The 20,431-nt window shown below is 39.1% G+C and overlaps 2 protein-coding genes and 1 non-coding gene across 5 annotated transcripts; 1 reads left to right on the plus strand and 2 right to left on the minus strand.

Annotated features, from left to right (window-relative positions):
• Nucleotides 1–187: 187 nt before the first annotated feature.
• Nucleotides 188–261, minus strand: TRNAN-GUU. The gene has a single exon. It is a non-coding gene; the product is annotated as a tRNA-Asn (tRNA).
• Nucleotides 262–1,423: 1,162 nt separating this feature from the next.
• LOC103710318 (probable small nuclear ribonucleoprotein G) lies at nucleotides 1,424–5,017 on the minus strand. Its single transcript, XM_008795992.4, has 4 exons — nucleotides 4,883–5,017; nucleotides 4,747–4,769; nucleotides 1,909–2,030; nucleotides 1,424–1,691 (listed from the first exon to the last, which is right to left on the minus strand). The coding sequence occupies exons 1-4, from the start codon at nucleotides 4,915–4,917 to the stop codon at nucleotides 1,629–1,631; spliced, it is 243 nt and encodes an 80-aa protein (XP_008794214.1). The 5' UTR covers nucleotides 4,918–5,017; the 3' UTR covers nucleotides 1,424–1,628.
• Nucleotides 5,018–9,253: 4,236 nt separating this feature from the next.
• Nucleotides 9,254–18,972, plus strand: LOC103710327 (protein RIK). Of its 3 annotated transcripts, none has more exons than XM_026806149.2 (12): nucleotides 9,261–9,621; nucleotides 10,702–10,918; nucleotides 11,223–11,321; nucleotides 11,452–11,486; nucleotides 11,566–11,638; nucleotides 14,539–14,667; nucleotides 14,752–14,838; nucleotides 15,181–15,274; nucleotides 15,356–15,470; nucleotides 15,983–16,505; nucleotides 17,915–18,248; nucleotides 18,364–18,972. In XM_026806149.2, exons 1-12 carry the CDS (start codon nucleotides 9,554–9,556, stop codon nucleotides 18,480–18,482), a joined length of 1,893 nt encoding a protein of 630 aa, XP_026661950.2. In that variant the 5' UTR covers nucleotides 9,261–9,553; the 3' UTR covers nucleotides 18,483–18,972. The 3 variants fall into 3 exon arrangements, with proteins under 3 accessions (XP_026661952.2, XP_026661950.2, XP_017699180.2); XM_017843691.3 differs by having other exon boundaries at nucleotides 9,262–9,621; nucleotides 15,353–15,470; XM_026806151.2 differs by lacking the exon at nucleotides 18,364–18,972 and having other exon boundaries at nucleotides 9,254–9,621; nucleotides 15,353–15,470; nucleotides 17,296–18,035.
• Nucleotides 18,973–20,431: the final 1,459 nt, after the last annotated feature.

The following is a 20,431-nucleotide window of genomic DNA, read 5'->3' on the forward strand; positions in this document are numbered from 1 at the left end:
TACATATTTTTTTTCTGCTCTTGGGTTTATATTACAAAATAAGGTTTTTGCTTTTCTAGGAAAATATTTCAAAATTTTAAATCTACTCGTTTTTCGGGAACGCCAGATCGTAAATCCATTTTAACAAAATAGATTTTTTTTTCCTATTTTCAGGGAAAAAAATTCAAGGCTGATATTTTTAAAAAGTCGCTAGAAGGAGGGCTCGAACCTCCGACCTTATGGTTAACAGCCATACGCTCTAACCAACTGAGCTATTCCAGCTTTAGAGAATACTTCTTCAAATATTTATATGGTAACAATAATAGTTGGGTTGATTGGTCCTTCCCCGTCAGTGAGACCCTGCGAAGTTTGATTGGCATAGCACAATGGAAAGAAGAAAAAACGAAAAGGAGCTTCTTGGCACTATCACCATATATGACGAAATTGAAGAAAAAAATTGAATTTGCAAAATATGCCTTGAAATCTTAAATTTATGTCATGCATATGTGATGATGAGAATGTATACTTAGTCTTGCAGCATTGCTAATTGTTGGAACCAATCCTTGATTAATCCATGACCTACTACACAATTATCGCTTCCTACAAGTTTGAGGATGGATTTATGGATTTATTCAACTCATGGTCATTCATGGGTTGAAAGCCCGAACCCTTGCGAAAAATATTTATAATTGAGTTGGTCTCTGCTAACCCAAATGCAACTCAATCAAAAGAATAGAAAAATAAAAAATCTTAACAAACCATCTATTATGAATGGGTTCAAATGGATTGGCAGGTTCAAGTCATAAATTATAAGGTGCATCTATATGGACTTGGACGCTGCTGGTGAGTGTGCTACTGGTCCGCTGGCAACCGGAGTGGTGCTAGGATGACGTACTCACACATGAGTAACCATGAAAGAAAAAGGCAAGCGAAAATTTGTGACATGAATTCTAGCATATGCACGCGAAAAATCCATTGACCACTATTTTATCTTTCTCCTCTTCCTGCGAACCAAACAAGTCCCAAAACATAATATCCTAATATCCATACAAGAGACTAATATTCAATGGATTTTTCGCAATAGCTCTTGCAAACATGAAAGCAAATCATTTTCATAATTTAGCAAAGAAATCCAAAGCACTCCTACATCAGACTTCATCCTCGATTTTGTAACTTTCAAGGAAATATAGGGAGGCATATTGGCACTTAGCAAACCTGTATTTCCTTAAGCGGACAACATTGCCTGAAAACATCACCGCATAAGCCTGTAGATTCATAAACAAATATAAACTAAACCCTTAGAAAAAGGTAACATAGTTTAATTCATTCTGACAAAACTTCAAATTATGCCATTATCAGCGTCCTGATCGTTGCAGACTTCCACCTGCTCATGTCTGTGCTTGAGCGTATTTTAAAGGGAGACAAATGATATTTGCCAGTAAAATTGTTGGAAAAAAAGGCCACTAATTCTTTATGGCTCTCACCGGAGATCAAATCCATCTTTCCATACCAAGGAGCAAAATTTGTCATTTTAGCATAAAAATACAAAAAAAAAATGGACTGGACAAGTCATTGAGTCGTTGGAGTACATAAATCATACGCTTGACAGCCATTTGGTCCAAAAACATGAAACTACGAGTAATGAAAAGCTATTGCGTTCTGCCGACTGGCTCCAGAGCTTCTATCATGACTACACTGTTCCCCCTGATAACCTGTGGAAAATTTAGCACGGTTCAAATCATCAAATCACTGTTAAGTCTGAATCCACCATGTGCCCCTTTGAGGTTAGCTGCATGCCTTTCCATGAAGGAATCCAGAAAAGAAATGAAACTATTTTGAGACTACTTAACAAGAGACGAGAAGAATAGGCCTCCTATTAAATTATAATATATAGAGACTACTAAGGAACTGAATTGCAAAGAAACTTACCACCATTCCAATATCATTCTTCTCATTGCCGTTAACCTCCACAGTATTGTCAATCACCAGGTTCATAAATTGGTCAAATCCACGAAGAGTGCCAACTATAACCCGGTTTGCGTTCAGCTTGACTGCAAAAATGATTTCAACACAGAAACGTTAGCATATACTTTGGTAGAGAAAGCAGAGAGAGAAGGCTTGCAAATAACTCAGTCAATGTTCAGTTCATTTTTCGAATATTAATAAGTTCCAAAATAATTATGTGAACAGCCAGAGGGGCATCATATTTTACACAACCTCTGCATGCAAATATCAGACAAGGGCATAAAGATGAAGAATAAAATTAAGAAGAAAAAAAAATATCTCTAACAAAACTAAGTATATAATTTGAACACAAGAAAGCTGCAACTATGATATATCAAAATTAGGAAGAACAAACTAAACAAAAAAGAAACAAGACAGCAATCTCGTGAAGCACATGCCAACAGTATAGTCAGATGCCTTCAAAGAGTTGGAAGATTCTCAGAAACACATACCAAATTAAAGCTTTTGCTAAACCTGATGAAATACAATATATAACAAACCCATCTGGTTATGCTCTATTCACGTACTACAAATCCGAGGAAAGCAAATGACAAATTGACAATGAGGGTTGAACATGCTAAGTTGCTGCCTGGCTGACAGATATCTAGCCCCTTTCTCATCTCCTTTAACTTGCTTCCACCACAACCAAGCAAAGCATGTAATACCTTTCTAGAGGTCCGAGGTTTTAATATTCCACACACCGTACATTAAGCAAAAGGCCTGATAAGAAAATGAAATTAATTCCACCTTTCCCCTATACTGGCATACAATTTCTTAAGTCTATTATCTTATTCACCACCAAATTGTAGAGGCAACTAACATACTGGAGGAGGAACCAAAACCGACAGAGGCATAAATGCAATTAGCACAACCCATGATCGACAAGCATGAAAGCTAGTTGTTTGGGTTTTCAATGTGGATAAAAACAGAAACAGGATGCAAATGTGCACACGTACCAGTCCCACGCCCCTTCAAAAAAGGGGCTGCCCTCACATCAATTTTTTTTGGGCATGTATGCGAGCAATCCAGGCATAAACAAGAAGCAACGTCCCAACTCCCAGGATAGCCCAATAAACAATTCTCTAACTCACCCAATCATAATCCACTGGCAAAGGTTTATGCATGGAATAAAAAAAAAATTGAAAAAAAATCTAGAAGTTCACTGAGAAATAAATATCCCACTTTTAACATTAAATGCATATAAAGGAAAAAGCCCTATCAGAGTAACTATGACAAAAGCTTCATTGGAAAGGAATCCATAGCTTTCAAGAGGTATTCCTCATTTAGAGCCACTATTTCCAATATTCAACTTGGGAAAAAAAGAAAAAGAAATTAAACGAGACCAAACATGTTGTTGAGTGGATATTACCACCAAGCCACAAGCACATTGTGAATCAGTTACCAAGGATCAACTCTAGTGCGCTAACCCATATTCCAATGGCAAAAATTCTTAGATGGAACAAGATCTATAAAGAAATTAAATTTCAGTTCACCTAGAAATGAAAATCCCATTTTTAACATTAAATATGAACAAAGCAGAAAACCCTATCAGAGTAACTATGACTAAAGCTTCATTTGGATATAAATCCATAGCTGCCAATAGGATTCCTCATTTCGGGCTGCTATTTTCAATGGGCAAATTAAGTGTGAGAGATAGATTAAAAGTAGAATTATGATCCCAAAAAATAATCAACCAGCAAAAAACAACTTTCTGGCCACTGAATCATACTCCAGTGGCAAAAGTTTTTGCATGTTACAAAAGCATTAAGAAATTTTAGAAGTTCATCTAGAAACACATGTACTATGTTTGAAAAGCAAAAAAGTTCAGAGAAGGGCCCTATCAGAGTAACTATGACTAAAACCTCATCTGGATATCAACCCATAGTTTCCAAGAGGCATTCCTCATTTAGAGCCACCATTTCCAACAACCAACTTTTAAAAAATAGTAAATTAAACAATAAAATCACATACAGCTCCAGGTGCAAGTTAGCCATGGAATCAAAATGAGCATATTGATATAATGATACAATTACTAATAATATAAACAGACATGCAAATAAGAAACTATTATGGCACTGGTCTTGCCTTTTTCTATTAAAACTCCTCTGGCACTAATATAAGTACATATCCTCAATTGGATAATGTGTACCAACACAACTTTTTCATCAACTTGGGGTCATATTTATCAATCCCACTTCACCTTTTACCCTAAAATTTTTCACACATAGTCGCAGCCAGTGTTGTTGGTTCATGTACCAAAGCAGTCGGCAAGTCACAATCGGCATTCACGGATAAATGAAGGATTGCATCTTACGTGCTGATATTCTTTCCCATGAACATAGATGGCCCATCACTCGAGAACCTCCTATGTAGAAAATTAGGGCACATCAACCCTCTTCAGTCCATATGGCAATTCAAGTTCTAATTTCTTTCCCTATATTTTCTCTACGCAACCGATGCAAGTCAAAAGCCAAATGTGATATCAGAAGCTAAAATACGAAGAATCCAATCACACCCAAATAAAAATAAGATTAAAAGAGCTATTTTTCTCTCATAGAAAACAATTTATTCCAAAAATATACCGATTAAAGAGATTTAAGCTACATCAGCCGATTTCACTTATCCTTGTTCACAAACCCATGTTAGTTGGAAGCCCTAAGCCTACAAGAAATGTAGCGCGATAAAAAGGAAAAAAATCGAAGCAAGCATCCATTAGAAGCAGGAAGAAAAAAAAATGATGCATTAATGAATTAAACAACTTACTTTGAAGCTTCTTGTCCATGTACCTGTCACCCCATTCAAGAACCAAAAAGAATAAGAAGAAAGGAAGAAGAATAAGTACATTCAAATCGCTTCAAGGGTAAAAAGGAGGAAATGGATCGAAGGGAGGGGAACTCACTTCTTGAGATCCGGTGGCTGGCCCGATCTACTCATGGTGGCAGGATTCGAGAGAGAAGAGAATACAAATAGTCTAGGGTTTTAGAAAGATCTCCGACCTCTTCCCCTCTCCAAAACCCTAGTAAAATCCGACCTCATCGAGGCCGCTACATTTATAGCAGGCGCGGAACCCTTGGGGAAATCCGGTTCAAGTCCGGTCCGGTTCATTTAAGAACCGGAGTAGGCCGGTCGCTCTATTCTCCCTTTATATACGGTGTGATTCAAGTTTTTAGTCATTTTTTATGAGCCACTTTTTGCGGAAATAAGCTTCGCGGAGTAGTCGAGCAGCATTGTGCTCTCCTCCATAGCTTCTTTTTCTCGCTGTTACATTATCTTTTTGCTACATTAATGATCAAATGCTAAGAGAGTGAATGCTTGGTAGATAGGTGTATCCAAAAAAATGTATATAGCCCTCATTGCATGGATGTAGAATATTGCTCCAATCATCAAGTGGTGATTACTACTTGATTCATCGGATTGGAGATTGGTGCCAAACATAATAGGATTAGTAGTATCAGTTGGGCTCTACTTATGCTCATCAAATCGCCGATTTTCATATTCCTCGATGAATTGAGTGGCGATCAGTAGCATGTAATTATGATGGCACATGTTAATTATTTTTTCCATCGATTGATTATTAGGTTTATAATAGATGAGTCTGATCTTAGGATCTCGCCGCTTAACAAGACTAGGCTTGAAATAATGCTATTTAGGTCCAAGATGCAGGGTGAACCTCCATTGGTCCCATTTAGGTTTGTGGCTGTTTGAGACCACTCATTGGTGAGTCAAGATTGGCACAAACTCATCTCAACATATCGGTATGTGGAACCATGTGAGAGGAGGGAGGGAGGGAGAGAGAGAGATCTAATGGAGAGCTAAAGTAGGTTGGTGAGGTCTAATCAAAGTGGGCTGAGTGAGGCCAACTCAAGATAGAACAGATAGGGATGGTAATTGCTTGGCCGATTCTAGACTAACTTAATAGCGTGGATTAGTTGGGACAAGTTCCTTGATAACATGGTTCATGTTTATCCAGGCCTTCTCAAAAATTGATTTAGACTGGGACCATGATACACGGGTGTCGGAAAAATGAATTGAGGGTCTAATCAAATTAGATATAGTGCGGCATTAAGTTGGATTGCACGGGCTTCTAGGCAGGATGCGGTCGTCATCCGACAGATATTGGGGGATTACTACATGGCTCGGGTCAACGGGTGAACCTCGTCAAGTCAACCATTTCTTTCAGCCCAAAGACTATGCATCAGGTGAAAACTATGATCAAACAGATTCTGGGAGTGGGTGAGCAGGAGGGCACACTAAAGTATTTAGGGGTTCCGATAACCAGGCACCGTTTACGATGCAGTGATTGTCATGACATCGAGCAGAGGGTCCGACATAGGTTGGAGGATTGGCAGGTGAAGACTCTTTCTATGATGGGCAGAATGATTCTGGTGCATTCGATTCTCAGTTCCATGCCGATATACTTGATATCGAACATTATTGTGCCGGTGGCGGTGATAAAAGCTATGGAGCAGATGTTCTGGAACTTCATCTGAGGCAGGCGACATGGTAGAGATGGTATGCATATGATGGCGTGGGAGGTCATATGTCAGTCGGTCAGGACAGGAGGACTGGGGGTGCACTCTCTCTTGGTACGGCGGGAGGTCACAGCAGCGAGGCATGCAGTTAGGTACATTCTGAAGCTGGATAACTTATAGAGTGCCCTCTTGAGGGGCAAGTATGGTATGTGTTTGGCGGTGGATGATTTTTGGGTAGGTCGCCATGGTTCCTTCATCTGGAAGGAGATATGCACCTACACTCCAGTGGTCCTCCCAGCGATCAGATGGGCGATTGGTGATGGCGGTCAATCGATGTCCTTCGAGATGCTTGGATGATTGATCAACCGCTCGGGATGTACCGGAGACTTGCAGGCGCTGATGGGCAGAGAGGCTACCCGGCAGATTGAGGGCAGGTGGATATGGAGGATACAGGTACACCCCCGAGTGGCATTATTTATATGTAAGGTGGCGTAGAGGTGTCTACCGACTCAGAGTGTTTTAGCCAGTAGGAGAGTCAGGTTCACCTCGTTGTGCAAGGAGTGTACAAACTTAGAGGAGAATGTCAGCCATGCTCTGCTTGGGTGCCTTTGGGTTGTGCAGGTCTGGCAGTGGGTGCCCATTTCCTTACCGACGGATGTGGAGTCAGTGGAGGATCTTGTGGCCTACTTGAGGTTGTTGGTAGTTTCACCTGGTACAGTGGAGAGAGGTATCATATGCGTTTATATGGCATATCATATTTGACTGGACCGAAATGCCCGTATTTTTTAGGGCAAGAGAATCCTTCCGAGGGTCGTGGTGGACATGGTCATCCGTTATGCGACTGAGATCATTGCCATTGCCCAGGCATTTCTACCGGGGTTGGCTAGGGATATCTAGGGTTCCCACTTCACTGCTGCAGTGCTTCAAGTGACTCTTGTTTCTTGGGAACCCCCACTTTCTGGCCATCTCAAGGTGAACTTTAACAGCAGTGCTTCGGCAGGAGGAGATAGAGGAGGGATGGGGTTTGTGATTCGGGATCATGCTTTCAGACTAGTCATGGCAGGCGGGTGACACACCGATGATATGATAGCCGTTGGAGCCAAGCTCAGAGCAGCATGGGAGGGAGTTACCTATGCGAGGAGAAGCCTAGGGCAGACAACCTCATCCTGGAGGGAGACTCCTCTACGGTGACCAAGTGAATTCGGGATATCGGACGCTAGGGAGATGGCCACCCTATTCTCAGGGGCATTCAGAGGTTAGTGGCGGGCTGTCATTCAATTCAGGTTACCCATGTGTTTTGAGAGGCGAACAGGGTTGCAGACGGGGTCACCTCAAACGTTGCGCACCATTCGGAAGAGGTTCTTTAGATTGAGCCCAACTTTGTCCCCTCATCTTTATGTAGCCTGCTTTCTAGTGATGCTGAGGGTAGCATAAATGCTAGGTTAACATGAACTACCATTGTACCAAAAAAAAAAAAAAAACTATTAGTCCAAGTTTCATCCTAATTAGCTTCATATTCCACATCCGTATAAATATCAAAATGGCAGCTTTGAAATCAAGAAATATTCTTTCTCAGTTCTATTTATCAATTCTTATATCGAGAATATCTTTCTTATAAATAGGCTAATTATGCCACCAGCTAAAAAAAAAGGAACAGAGGGACAAGAGCAAGAGTAAAAAGAATAGAGAAGAGATTTGCAAAAAGTCCCATTCGACATTCTTCCGGTGCATATGCTGGTACAAGAATTCAAACTAGAGCAAAGATATTCCTATTCATTTTCTCCATATTGAATTTTTAACGGTAGTGAAAATTCTTATTTTTTTTTCTAATACAAATCCCAAATTCTATTGGAGCCAAGTATTCCACGACACTGTTACTATTTTCATATACCTTAACAATGCATACAATGCCCTACCTCGTCCACAATCTTATATAACAGTGGAGAAAAAAGTTTAATTGTTGTCCAAACTTCAAATGACATTGTCTTACTACTTTGTAAGAAGGCTTATCCATCAGAGCCTCACGAAAGAAACTCTCTCTAAATCAACATGGAGAGGGTGAGCAATGGTAGGCGAGAAAGCTTTCATTTAAATAGTCTAAAACTGAGCTATTATAGCTGTATTCACTAGGAAAGCTGCTGCTTTGTTGTCTTTACGTAGAACATATTTACAAGAAAACTTTGATCCGGTGGAGAGAAAGGATCTAAACTATATAAATTCGAACTTTGATAGGACTAGATTGGCCCAATCGGTTGAACTGGAGATCAGTCAACTAATTAGTCCAATATATGCTTCTTAAATCGGTTGGTCAAAATCGGTCAAAACCAAATAAACTATCCGAACCGGATGAAAACGGTTGAATTAGTTGACTTGTTTAACCCGAACAAATCATAGAAATTTGATATATAAACTGGAATTTTGAGCTTAAATACTTTAATCTGAAAATTTAAATTACTATTTTACTATCCCCAATCCAAAAATCTAAAACCTCAAACTAATAAATAAATATAACAAAAAAAAACTCGACAGCATATATCACTATGTGGAGCAGCGTTAGGATTTTTTTTAATTTTTCTTATTTTCTTATTTTTTGGTTTTTTATTAAATTCAAATAATAAAATTTTTAATCATAATATTATGCTGATTTCAGTATTTTAAGAACTGGTTGAACCGGTTGAACCAAGAACCTACCAGGTTCAACGTTCTGTTTCGGTTTCTAAAATATATCATCACGGCTGATGCCGTGGCCGCCTAAAGCTTTTATGCGTGACCATTTTATATTGGTCAGCATCGTGCAATCTCCCTTACGGTCTATTTTTCCTTAAATACCCCTCGGCTCGTTTCCTCCCCGCACCCCCCTCCGCCCCGACGGGAACCGAAATCACGAGAAGATCTGCCTCGTCCTCCCCCAGCGCCGCCGCCGCTCCGGCACCGGAATCCTTCTCGGACCCCCTTTGTCCGCTTCACCCGGAAGCGGCGAACCGGACGAGGCCCAGGTCCTTCCCGCCACCGCCAGAGGGCGTTTGATCGTCACGATCTCCTTTGATTCCTTCTCTTCCTCGTCTATTCGATTGCTTTTCGTTTCTGTTGATTGGAAGATGACCGAAGACAGCAGTCAGAAGGCTTCTGATGAATCCAGTGCGGCCGCGACCGCCGCGCGGCAAAGGTGCGCCCTTCTTGAAGCCCTAGCCCTAATTTTTGGTACTTGCGTTTTTTGAATTGCGCTTACCCTAATTCTCTTTGCGATATAACGTGAATTCCTTGATTCGTGCTTCTTTTCATTGAATTTTCATTCAGGGTTTCGGATTCTCACCAGTTTTGGTTAGTAATATGCCGCTGAAGTCATGTCGAGGAGTTAATAGGGTTTCTCCATGTGCATAGTGTTGTTAGATTGGTTTCATACCTTATCGCCAGATCGTGTCTGGTAGTTGAACGAGTTTGGAATACTTTCATGTCTAACAACGTTTTTCAGTTGTAAATTGAAAAGTAGCAATAAGGCATCGGCTAGCTATTCTGCACTGGTATAGGATCTGTGGTTGGAGCTTTACTGATGATGAATCTTGTTTGTGCACTCTTGGTAACTAAAGAAACTGAAATTTTAGTCTCAGCATCAACCCGAGCAACCAGATAAAGTCCGGAAAATGCCATCTTGCTGAAGCTGCCGTACTTTATTTTTGTTTACCAGTAAAAATATAAAATTTGAAGGAGACATCTGTATGTTTACTGACGATTTGGAGTATTTATCCAAAATAAGAGATCTGGAAAAAAAAATGAATGTTTAGGAATGTTTTGATGTCATGTCGTTTTGTTCTGATCTTTTCTTTTTTCATAATGTCTACTGAAAACACATCCTAGAGGTGAGAAAATACCATGTGGATGTGCGTGTTTGACTGCCCGTGTATAAGTTTTGCAGGGATATTGTCTCTAGTTCATTCATTTTGTTAAAACAAGCAACTGGAATTAGGATTCCATGGACCATCAATTACTAGTAATACAATTTTAAAAAAAGTATATGCATGTACAAATATGCATGTACAAACACACATGTTATTCGATAACTATGTAAATTGATGGCAAAAATATGGATATTACTTGTAGCTTGAACTTTGAATGCTTTATTATTTTCATGTATTTAAAATAAGAATGCTGATTTGATCTAACTGAACCTATTTGTCTCGGTGATGTCTTGGTTTGCAAGCAATGTCGTCTTTTATTACTAAACTAAATCTGCCTTTTTTCCTGACAGGAAAAAACGAAAGTGGGACCAGCCTGCAGAGTCCTTGATATCTGCTGGAGTTGCTGTTCCAGGGGTCTCGTTGGGCATGGGTGGTGTTGTTGGGATTTCTCTCCCAGGAGTTGTTCCACTTTCTGGAGTTCCAGCAACTTTTGCTACTGTCTCTCAGTTGATACAGTCATCTTCACTCCCACAGAGTGCTGCTGCAATAGTTCAGAAATTAAATCAGGTGAGTCATGGAGGAGCAATTCTTCAAATTTCGCTTCGATTCTGGCTGCACTTTTACCAGTTTGCTGATTAAGGATCAAAATGTGCATTAAGAGTGGGAAAGCATTGTAGGAGTCATATTTGATAATTGGTACCTCCTTATCTTTACAGTTTATGGAGAAATGACTGTTTTTTCTCATCCCACGGTTCTTCTGTTTCTCATTTACATACTTGGATTGGATCTCTCTTTTACTGTGCAGTAGTCTAGGTTTTAGTAATAATATGAAATTTGGCTAACATGTCTTGCATTTTCTTTTTTCTTCCAGCCAAAAATTCAAGATGAATTAATAGCACGAGAAATTGTTATAAATGATGCAGAACCAGCCATCCGATATAAGCTTACAAAACGTCAAACACAAGAAGAGGTAAATCTAAGAATTTAGTTTGACATGATTTGCATAGTTACATAGCTATTTAGTAAATTCTACGAAGAAAGAATTCTTGTTGTGTGTAAGTGGCAGTGAAGTGCTTACAGTTTAACTTAAATACTTGCAGATTCAGAAATGCACAGGTGCTGTCGTCATAACCAGGTATGTTGCAGAATGCATCAACTCTGACCTGGTGCTTTGCAGTCATTCTCATATACTTTTTTGGTGCAATATCTTATAGAGGCAAGTACCGCCCAAATGGATTGCCAGACAGTGAGAAGCCATTATATCTCCATATTTCTGCTGGGTCTCATGTAAGTTATATATTATAATCCACTGTCAATATAGACATTTCAAGCCCTAACTTTGTGATTGATTTTTGAATTGTTCTCTAGGCCTTGTTGCTGCATGCAGTCCATTTAGTTTGCTCGACTACTATGAAATTTGTCCATAGTCCAAAAGCTTAAATCTCAGTAGCATGCTGTCTCACTTGCTCCTGGGACAGTACATAACTGGGACAGGATGGTATGGTCGGGACAGACCAAAGCAGACATTGATTTAACAAAAAAAAGAAAAAAGAAAAAAAAAACATCGCGATCCGTCTTGACTGTCCTGGTGTATCTCAAGTGCTAGGGTGCAATTAGAATGGTTGGGACTCTTGGTTCGAGAGAGAATCAGTATCCCACAGGGGTCCTGGGCCCTCATTAATTGTTGGAATGCTACAGTAGCAATGGTATATCCCACTCTAGTGGGATCTAAATTCTTGGTCCATACAGTTATGCTTGAGGTCTGGATGGTCTAAATTTCTCTAGATTCTGTAAATTGGTTTCTGGCTCTTAAGAGTGACAGCCAATTGACAAAAGCTATCAGCTACCATCAGCTGGCTGGTAATAGGTATAGACACTATATATTGGTCCAAAACTGACCTGTCAAGGTCCAATTCCATTAGATGAACTACATGCATCAAGAAATGCTTGATTACATGATTAAATCATAATTATAGTCATAACATAACAAAGATCAGATAGCGAATAAAGGGATTCTTTTGTATGTCTAAGGTTTCATCCTTTGCTTAAATGCTTTATAGAAGTATTCTTCATAATTTTGGTGGATGATCCCAGAATCGGAGGCCACAGGAGGCATATATGTATTTGTATCCAGGCCACCTATTAAAGGACTTCCTCTAGAGAAGGCTACTTTGGTTCACTTTATTATTCTTCATTTGAAATAAGAATGAAATTGAAATGAATGTTTGGTGTTTATTTAGTGTAGGGGCACTTAGATATGGAGGCCCACCCTATTGGAGTAAATTATTTTTCGTTCAAAACATACTTATATATTACAATTATATGCCATAAAACTAGGAATCTAAGATAGTTGGAACATAGAAACTAGATGCTCTAGCTGAAAGCTTTTGGCACCAAAGGAAGATTACTGTCTATTGGGGGCCTGCATACACATATTTATACACTTATTTCTGCAAAAGAGGAACAAAAGGAAAAAAAAGAGTTTCTCATCTCCAAACCTTCTCCTCATGTAGAATTAAAGCAACATGGAATCCACTATGCAAAATAGGGAGAATTGCATCTCATTCATTTTCAGCCATCGCTCAGTATGTGGCAATACTCCTTATCTTTTTCAATTTTAGGAGACCCTTGTGGACATCATGGTTGTAAAGACAGCTTTCGGCTCAACTAAATGGTCTGCCTAAGCAGAGCCACATAGGCATTCACCTTCATATTTTGCATAGTTTATGCTGGAAGACATTGTTTTCTAAATCAGTAATAGATGTTGCCAAGTTGATTGTTTCCGTTGCCAAGTATATTATATTTGTATTTTTTAGGTTTCTTCTTTATTTGTTATTTGTTTCTAAATTAAAATTTTTGGGCTCCCTTGCCCTCTAGGCACTTGAGGGCGAGCCTTGGCACAATGGTAAGCTTGCTCCATTGTGACCTGGTGTCATGGGTTTGAAACATGGAATAGCCTCTTCACACGCAGGGTAAAGCTGTGTCTATCTGATCCTCCTCACATCTGCAGTAGGGGGAGCCTTGTGGACTGGGATGCCCTTTCTTGACCTCTAAGCACTTGCTGAAGCACCCACCTAATGTCTAGGTACTAGGGAGCCCCCTAGCTGCCCGTGTGCCACCTACCACTTTAAAACATCGCCGAGCATACCTGTTTTAATTGGCTTTTGTTTTTTTCTCAAATATGATGGAGAATATAAAATGCTGCTAAATATTAATGGAGCATATAAGAAGGGTGAGGTGGTGATAAAGATTTGAGGCAGCTTATGCTGAAGGAAGATATGATCTTGGTAGAGATATTACAATGTGGATAATCCAAATTAATGGGAGATGTTTTTAAATTTGTGCTAATGCAACATGTTTTCATGTTGATGACCTTTCTCACTTTTAAGATGCATATAAACATGGTTTTTGGAGAACAGCTCTAGTACCAGCATGAGGACTTTTGTCTGAAAGTTGTTTTAAAAAAGGAATACATTTGAGTTGGTGCTTTTTATTATGTTTGTTCTGCAAAATGTTCAAAATTTACTTGTTCAAACCATATCATCTGCACTTTTGACCAAACTCATGCCCAGATCTAAGGGAATTGGGATGTTGATCCCTGGTTGCATGAGTTTGAACTGCAATCAATAAGACAGTCTCCCTATTGTCCAGCTGGCCTCCTGAGTTTCATGGCAGGATCCTCTTTTGCCTGATAAGTTGCCCTGGTCAGGAACTAGGCAGTGCTTGGCTTGATAGCTAGTATAAAAATCTGCTGCAATCCTTGAATGAAGCCCCCCTGGACTTTGATATTTGCTCCATATGCAGCCTTATTTTGATGGAGAAAATCTTGAATGATAATGAGGATGATAATAGTGATATCACCTTTTTCTGTAAAAATAGTTCTGGATGTATCTGTATATGATTTGGTGATGAAACTTTGTCTTGTTGGATATCTTTCTACTTGATATACACTCTTCACTGTTATATATACTTCATATTGATCCCTTTATATTTCATTTGGAATCCTTATAAATTCTAATCCAGGTTTTTATCTGGTCAGATGTAAGATTGAAATACTGCAGGTTCTTATACTTGAGATATAAATATATCTCATATCTTTCTGTATCCAAGATAAACTTTTATGTTTGTTTTACTGGTTTGACAATGGGTCTTTAATAATGAAATTTGAATTGTTGCTTCATCTGTAGTTGAAAGACACCGTTGAACGCATTAAAGCAGTTGATCGTGCAGCTTCCATGGTTGAGGAAATATTGAAACAAGGACAGAATTCCCAGCCAGCTTCTACCCCTTTCCTCTCAGCTCTGAGTAATGGGGAGGTATTCCTTTTGTTTTTTATCACAATATGTAAAAGCTGCTGGTTGAGAGGACAGTTTACATGAAGTTTGTGTTGTATGTAGCAGGTTGCTCAACCTCGGAGCACATGTGTATATCTGGGCTTTGATGCAGACCCATCATTAAATATTGCAGCTCGTATCCGTGGACCAAATGTATGTCCTCTTGAAAGTTATGATTTTATTTTGTCTGTCCTTCTTCATATATTATCAGTTATCACTTAAGTTTCTATTGGCATTTTAATAAATCATAATCCCTCTACCCCTCTGCGTGTGTGGGTGTGTTCATGCGTGTTTGTGTGTCGAAAGTCCATCCTTATATTATTTCCACCCTTTTCTACCCATGTTCTGCTTTCTTACAATCTTTCAGTATATTGAAGGTTTTCTTTCTATCTTACTGTTATAAGATATTCTAATGTGTTGAGCTTTCTCTGACATCTCCACACAAATGGGAGAAAATCTTTTTCTGCTGCTGGTGGTTCGGATTTGTGTATGCAGGACCAGTATATAAATCACATTATGAATGAAACAGGAGCAACTGTTGTACTGAGAGGATGGGGTTCTGGAAATCTTGATAGTTCTCATGCTGAAGGTACACCATTTCATCCGTTGGCATTAGTAAAGCAGCTGCTACTGGCTATATCTGATGATTTTTTCATCTAAATTGCAGCAGGGCAGCTACCCTTGCACTTATATCTGTCAAGTACCAATCCAAAGAGTCTTGAAGATGCAAGGATTCTAGCTGAAAACCTTCTGGACACAATTTCTGCTGAATGTGGTGCTTCTAGGTTAGTAAGTGCAAGTTTTTATTGTTCATAAGCCACTTAGCATCTTGGTTAATAGAGGAGAACAGGGTCTGGTTTCTGATTTTGTTCTTCTTTTGGTAAACCTTGAACCAAGAGGTGGTTAAGTTCTTCACTTTCTGAACCTTTACATAAGCTGGGCCTGAGTTGTTGCTTGTAATTATGGTCATTTGCTGGTTGCTGAACCTGTGGATCCTCCTAAAACTCCAATCCGTCAACTGGTCTTTTGCAGAGGGCTTTTCTGCTTCCATCATTTCTATGATGGATCCTGAAGTAACTCAGTTCAAGTAAATAATCCTTAGAATTGCTTCTTCTAGGTCTCCTGAGAGAGATATTGCACAGCATCATCTGCTTATTGATTTTGAATGGTTTTGATTTCTAGTATTGGTTACCTTAAATGGTGTCGAGTCTTAATTACTGGTACTCATATTATCTTGAAACTTCTCTTCCTTTTGTCCTGGTTTCAGGAATCATCATAAGAAATTTCTTTGCCACAGGATTTCATCATGTAAGGTATATGGTGCAGTTCCTCCCCCACAGCAATTGATGGCTGGAGTTCAAAATTCAAAGGTATCAGATGTAAACGGCAATCTAGTTGCTGGATTGCCGTGCACTGCTGCTGGCTCTGCAGCAGCAACAGAGTCTTTTCCACCTACTGGAGTTTCAGTTTCTACAGGCTCCAATGTGTGTCCACCAGGGGCACTATTAAAATCTGGGGCCCTGCTTAGTTATGGAAGCCCCCCAAGTATGGTTAGCTATACCCAACCCTCAGTGACCGGGGGAACATGCTATAGCGGATATGAAGGGATATATCCACAAGCCACACCATTGCAGCAAGTTGCTTTGGCACTCAGGCAGGCACCAGCTTCAACTGCTGTCATTTCATCCTCAGCTTCATTGACAAGCACAGCCCTAAAGATGAACTCAAGCTCAAATGCTGATGCAGACAAACGCCCTCCACAGAAACGGAAATTTCAGGAGCTACCAGTCACTTCGAAGGAGCCAGCAGTTCTTCATCAGGTATTGTGTGTGTTTTCTCTATGTAGTGTTACACTTCATGCTGGGCTTAGCTACTAGTAAAAGAATAACAGCCAAAAAAAGTTAATCCTGTTAATCATTCGTCTTTTTTCTTCTTTATTAAAAAAAGATTTAGAAGTCCTTGAAGCTAAAATTGAAAGGATTCTTCATCTTGAAAACTTCTGTTAAGATGTTGTCCCTCAAGTTGTGGATGACATGAATAGCTGTTCTTTGTCATTGTCAGCAATCTTGAATTTCTATGAATGAAAAACCTGGTGATACCACAATTTTGCTAGCATCTTTGTCAGCTTATCCTGTTTATGGGTGGGCATGCTATTTTACATTTCAAACCTGCAACTTTACATTTTAAAGCAGGAGAGAAAAAAAATAAAAGGATAATGCTCTTATGGTTGGATTTTGTGTTGATGCATGTTATAACAGTGCACTAAAATATGCACGGGATTGTGTGGTTATTACTAGGCACTCAACAGGTTGGTTGAGTCAGTAACAGTTAGTTGAGAACTTCTGAGACAAACATCAATCAGATTTTCCATTTATTTTGAGGGTTTCTTTTTTTTTTGTTCATTCTCACCATCATTTAAAGAATATCCAATTTTTCACTTAGTTTTTCTTTTGGAAGAATCTTTTTCCCATGGTCTAAATTTAATTATTTAAAGCTGTTCTACTCAATGATAACTGTCGCTTTGACATTGTTATGTGCATGCTTCTTGCATCACATGACTTTTTCTTTCAACTGATGGTACCATTGCTGACTTTTTAACTATTGTTCCAGGTATTTTCTCTGACCATCTCTGAAGCTGACAGGCTGGTACTGGACCTGTCTGTCTATTGGACTTGCATGTTTCACAGGGTTTTCAAGTCTGGAGTTGCAACAAGACCAGGGTGCTTACTAGTTGCAGCCTTCAACCAAGGCAACTTAGGATTTTGCCCCTTGCAGATGGCTTCATCCGGCAAAATAATATTTACAATATCATTTTCACTTTTCCTCTGATTTGATACTAATATGTTGCACTACCGAATTTTATAGTAAAGTTCTTGCTGACCTTTCTTCCGAGAAATACCATACACAAGTAATGACCATAGCGGTTGTATCAGGCTCGATGGACATGATCAAATTCAAGTTTCTGTTTATCCAATTTTGATATACTTGTTCACTTACACCTTGCTCCCTTCATCCCTTCATCCCTTCTGACCTCCTGACTTTTGGCCATTTTCCTCTCTAATCCTTGGTAGCGAAGCTGGCTCATGTTCTTGCTTGAATTTTGATAATCAAAGATTGGATTTTGCCTTTTTGATGTTTTTTGTTGCAGGGTTTGGATCTTTAGGAATTTTTATTTTTCAATCTAAGATGATGTTATTGAGAAAATGGATTTTGTGTTTGGTTTTTCCAGAACTCACAACCGGGATCAGAATTTCTTAAGTCAGGTTCAGAGGATTCAGGTTTAGGGAGTGGTGTGTCCATGCCGCCGCCAAAGCTGGTTGAGCCTAGGTCAAATGGGATGCCACCACCTCCTTCACGGAATATGCCTTGCCCACCACCAAAGTTCTCGTTGCCACGATCAGCTGCCATCGAGAGTAGGGACTTTGATTTGAAGAAATCAAGTGCTCCACCACCTCCCCCAAGAAACATGCCTCCCCCACCACCAAAGTTCTCATCACAATCACCTCCCAAAGTTGAGAGTAGGAACTCGGTGGCGAAGAAATCAAGTTTGGAGCCTGTCTCTGGTACTGACCAAATATAAAAACAAAAGCAAAATAATAGACCCAAGTTTTCTTTCTTATGTGATGCATCTGATTATTAAAGTTCAGCATGCATAATATATTTTACCTTTTGTTCCAGATATACTGATGAAGCTTGCAGAGTATGGAGATGAGGATGACAATGTTGATGACACCATTGAATTGCCCAAGGACAATCCAACTCGAACTTCAACCTCTAAACCATTTTGGGCCGTGTGATTTTTGAAGTGTTGCTGAGTGGTGTTTGAAAGAACCAGCCGACACTTTGGACATTTTCTGCCTCTTCTTGCTGCAGCCAATTTGCATCTGCGAGATGGGCACTGCTAGAGGATGCTGCATTGTCATTATTTTGATGACCACAAGTTGGACATTCAGCATTTGTTGAAGTGCTGATGTCCTATAATTTTTCAATGCATCGTCGAGAGCCTCGTGTTAAGATGCAGACAGGGAGCTGTAAGTTTTGACAGAGCAGATGGACATGAATATAGATATAATAGGTTATTTAGTTTTGTTTCTCAACAGTGGGCTGATGGTTACCATGTTTTCCTTGGCCCCTGGAGGCCCATTGGCATTAAGCACCAGTGTGTCCTAAATATTTACCCAACCTGTGGATTGCAGATGTAGTCGAGGATCATGTGCCTATGCTCATTGATGGTGTATGCAACTTTTTTATTAACATCAAAGGTCTTCTTATATCAATTTTTCCATTTGAACCTTGTGCGGGTTTTTAATAATGTGCCTTTATCCATTACTGAGACTCAATCAAGTGAAAGCGAGAACTTGTACTTCATGGTGGCTCTTGCTGGTGAACAAGAAACATGGACACAATGAAGTCAGTCTTAAATTTCTTCAGTTGGAATCTCTGATCAGGAGCTGTGAATTCTGTGAGAGGGTATTTCTTTTGGTTTGGCTTTTACAGAAGGGAGACCTCCTTTTGTTGGGCATTTCCCGCTGTTAATGGAAGCCAGAGGAGCCAGATGGACAGTTTTATTAAGCTTGAAACTTCAGAGAACCCTTTGTTTTCCCCCAAAAAAATGGGCTTAACAAGAAAAAACACACTATATAACATTATCAATTGCACTGTTTTGATAGCACAATTTAGCTGATGGGTGGTTTGACAATATGAACGACAGCATGATCACAATGGGATGCCATTTTTTTTAATGTTCATTAAATAAATATAATCTAGGGAAAATGGAACTAAACACTTGGGGATGGTGAATCCCATAAATAAGGAGTTGGGCTACAAACTAGTTAATGTTTTGAAGAGCAAAGCGTCTCCGTCCAGGTGTCTTTCATATCAGATGGAAACCAGTTCATCAGGTTACTCCTCCATCACTCCTTTTTTGTTACTATTCCCAAAATTCCATCCCGTAAACAGCCATGAACACCTCTCCCTCTTCCTTGTCTGATCACAGATGCTGATGAAGACGAGTTTTGAACATTAGATTCTCGGAGATTTCACTAACTTGAATAGCCAGAACCTCCTAAAAAAAATCAATTTGTTATTCGTGTATCAAGCAATGTCAATGAAAAGTATGGTGAAAAGGTTAACCCTAAATCTATAATTAGTATGTATATTTAAAAATTATGCAAGATTATAATTTCAAGATTTATGGGATTGAACAAAAATAAAATGGAAGGCAAAGCATGACCATAGCTATTATACAGAAATAGAAGAAAGCTCGGCTGTTTGTGTCATGCAAATATGCAAATATTTCAAGATATTTGGAGAAACAAATAAAGTATGTGGAGATTCACCATTTTATGTTATAATAGAAGCCATCCCATGCCGTTATAGTATATTTCATAGTAGTTAGGCCGTACCAAAATAATACACTCCATACTAGCCATCCTATGCAATAATAATATATGTCATAACAAGTGCTAGAATTCCATAATAATAAAAAGGATCTAATAAATTAAATTTCAAAATTTAAATTTAAATATAAAGCCGCCTATCAGTCAAACCTACAATCACACCATCTTCACTAACTTTGGATAATGCATTAGAAAATTCCCACCTCAATGTAGGTAAGTAGATTAAGAAAAAAACATGATTAATTTGCTACAAAAAAGCAAACTTTTTTATTTCTTTTTTTTTTTTTGTGGTAGAAGATAGACATTTGTCTTTATAAGCATGACTAACTAAGAATGCAAGCAAGGGC

Source organism: Phoenix dactylifera, chromosome 6 (genome assembly GCF_009389715.1).
Source record: "Phoenix dactylifera cultivar Barhee BC4 chromosome 6, palm_55x_up_171113_PBpolish2nd_filt_p, whole genome shotgun sequence".
In the NCBI taxonomy this organism is placed as follows: domain Eukaryota; kingdom Viridiplantae; phylum Streptophyta; class Magnoliopsida; order Arecales; family Arecaceae; genus Phoenix; species Phoenix dactylifera.

Coding starts and splice junctions, on each gene's coding strand:
- LOC103710318 (XM_008795992.4), bottom strand. CDS start 4,917: ATGAGTAGATCGGGCCAGCCACCGGATCTCAAGAA. Junction 4,770..4,882: donor CAGCCACCGGATCTCAAGAA/GTGAGTTCCCCT, acceptor ATGGGGTGACAG/GTACATGGACAAGAAGCTTC. Junction 1,692..1,908: donor AGAATGATATTGGAATGGTG/GTAAGTTTCTTT, acceptor AATTTTCCACAG/GTTATCAGGGGGAACAGTGT.
- LOC103710327 (XM_017843691.3), top strand. CDS start 9,554: ATGACCGAAGACAGCAGTCAGAAGGCTTCTGATGAATCCAGTGCGGCC. Junction 10,919..11,222: donor TAGTTCAGAAATTAAATCAG/GTGAGTCATGGA, acceptor TTTTTCTTCCAG/CCAAAAATTCAAGATGAATT. Junction 11,487..11,565: donor GGTGCTGTCGTCATAACCAG/GTATGTTGCAGA, acceptor AATATCTTATAG/AGGCAAGTACCGCCCAAATG.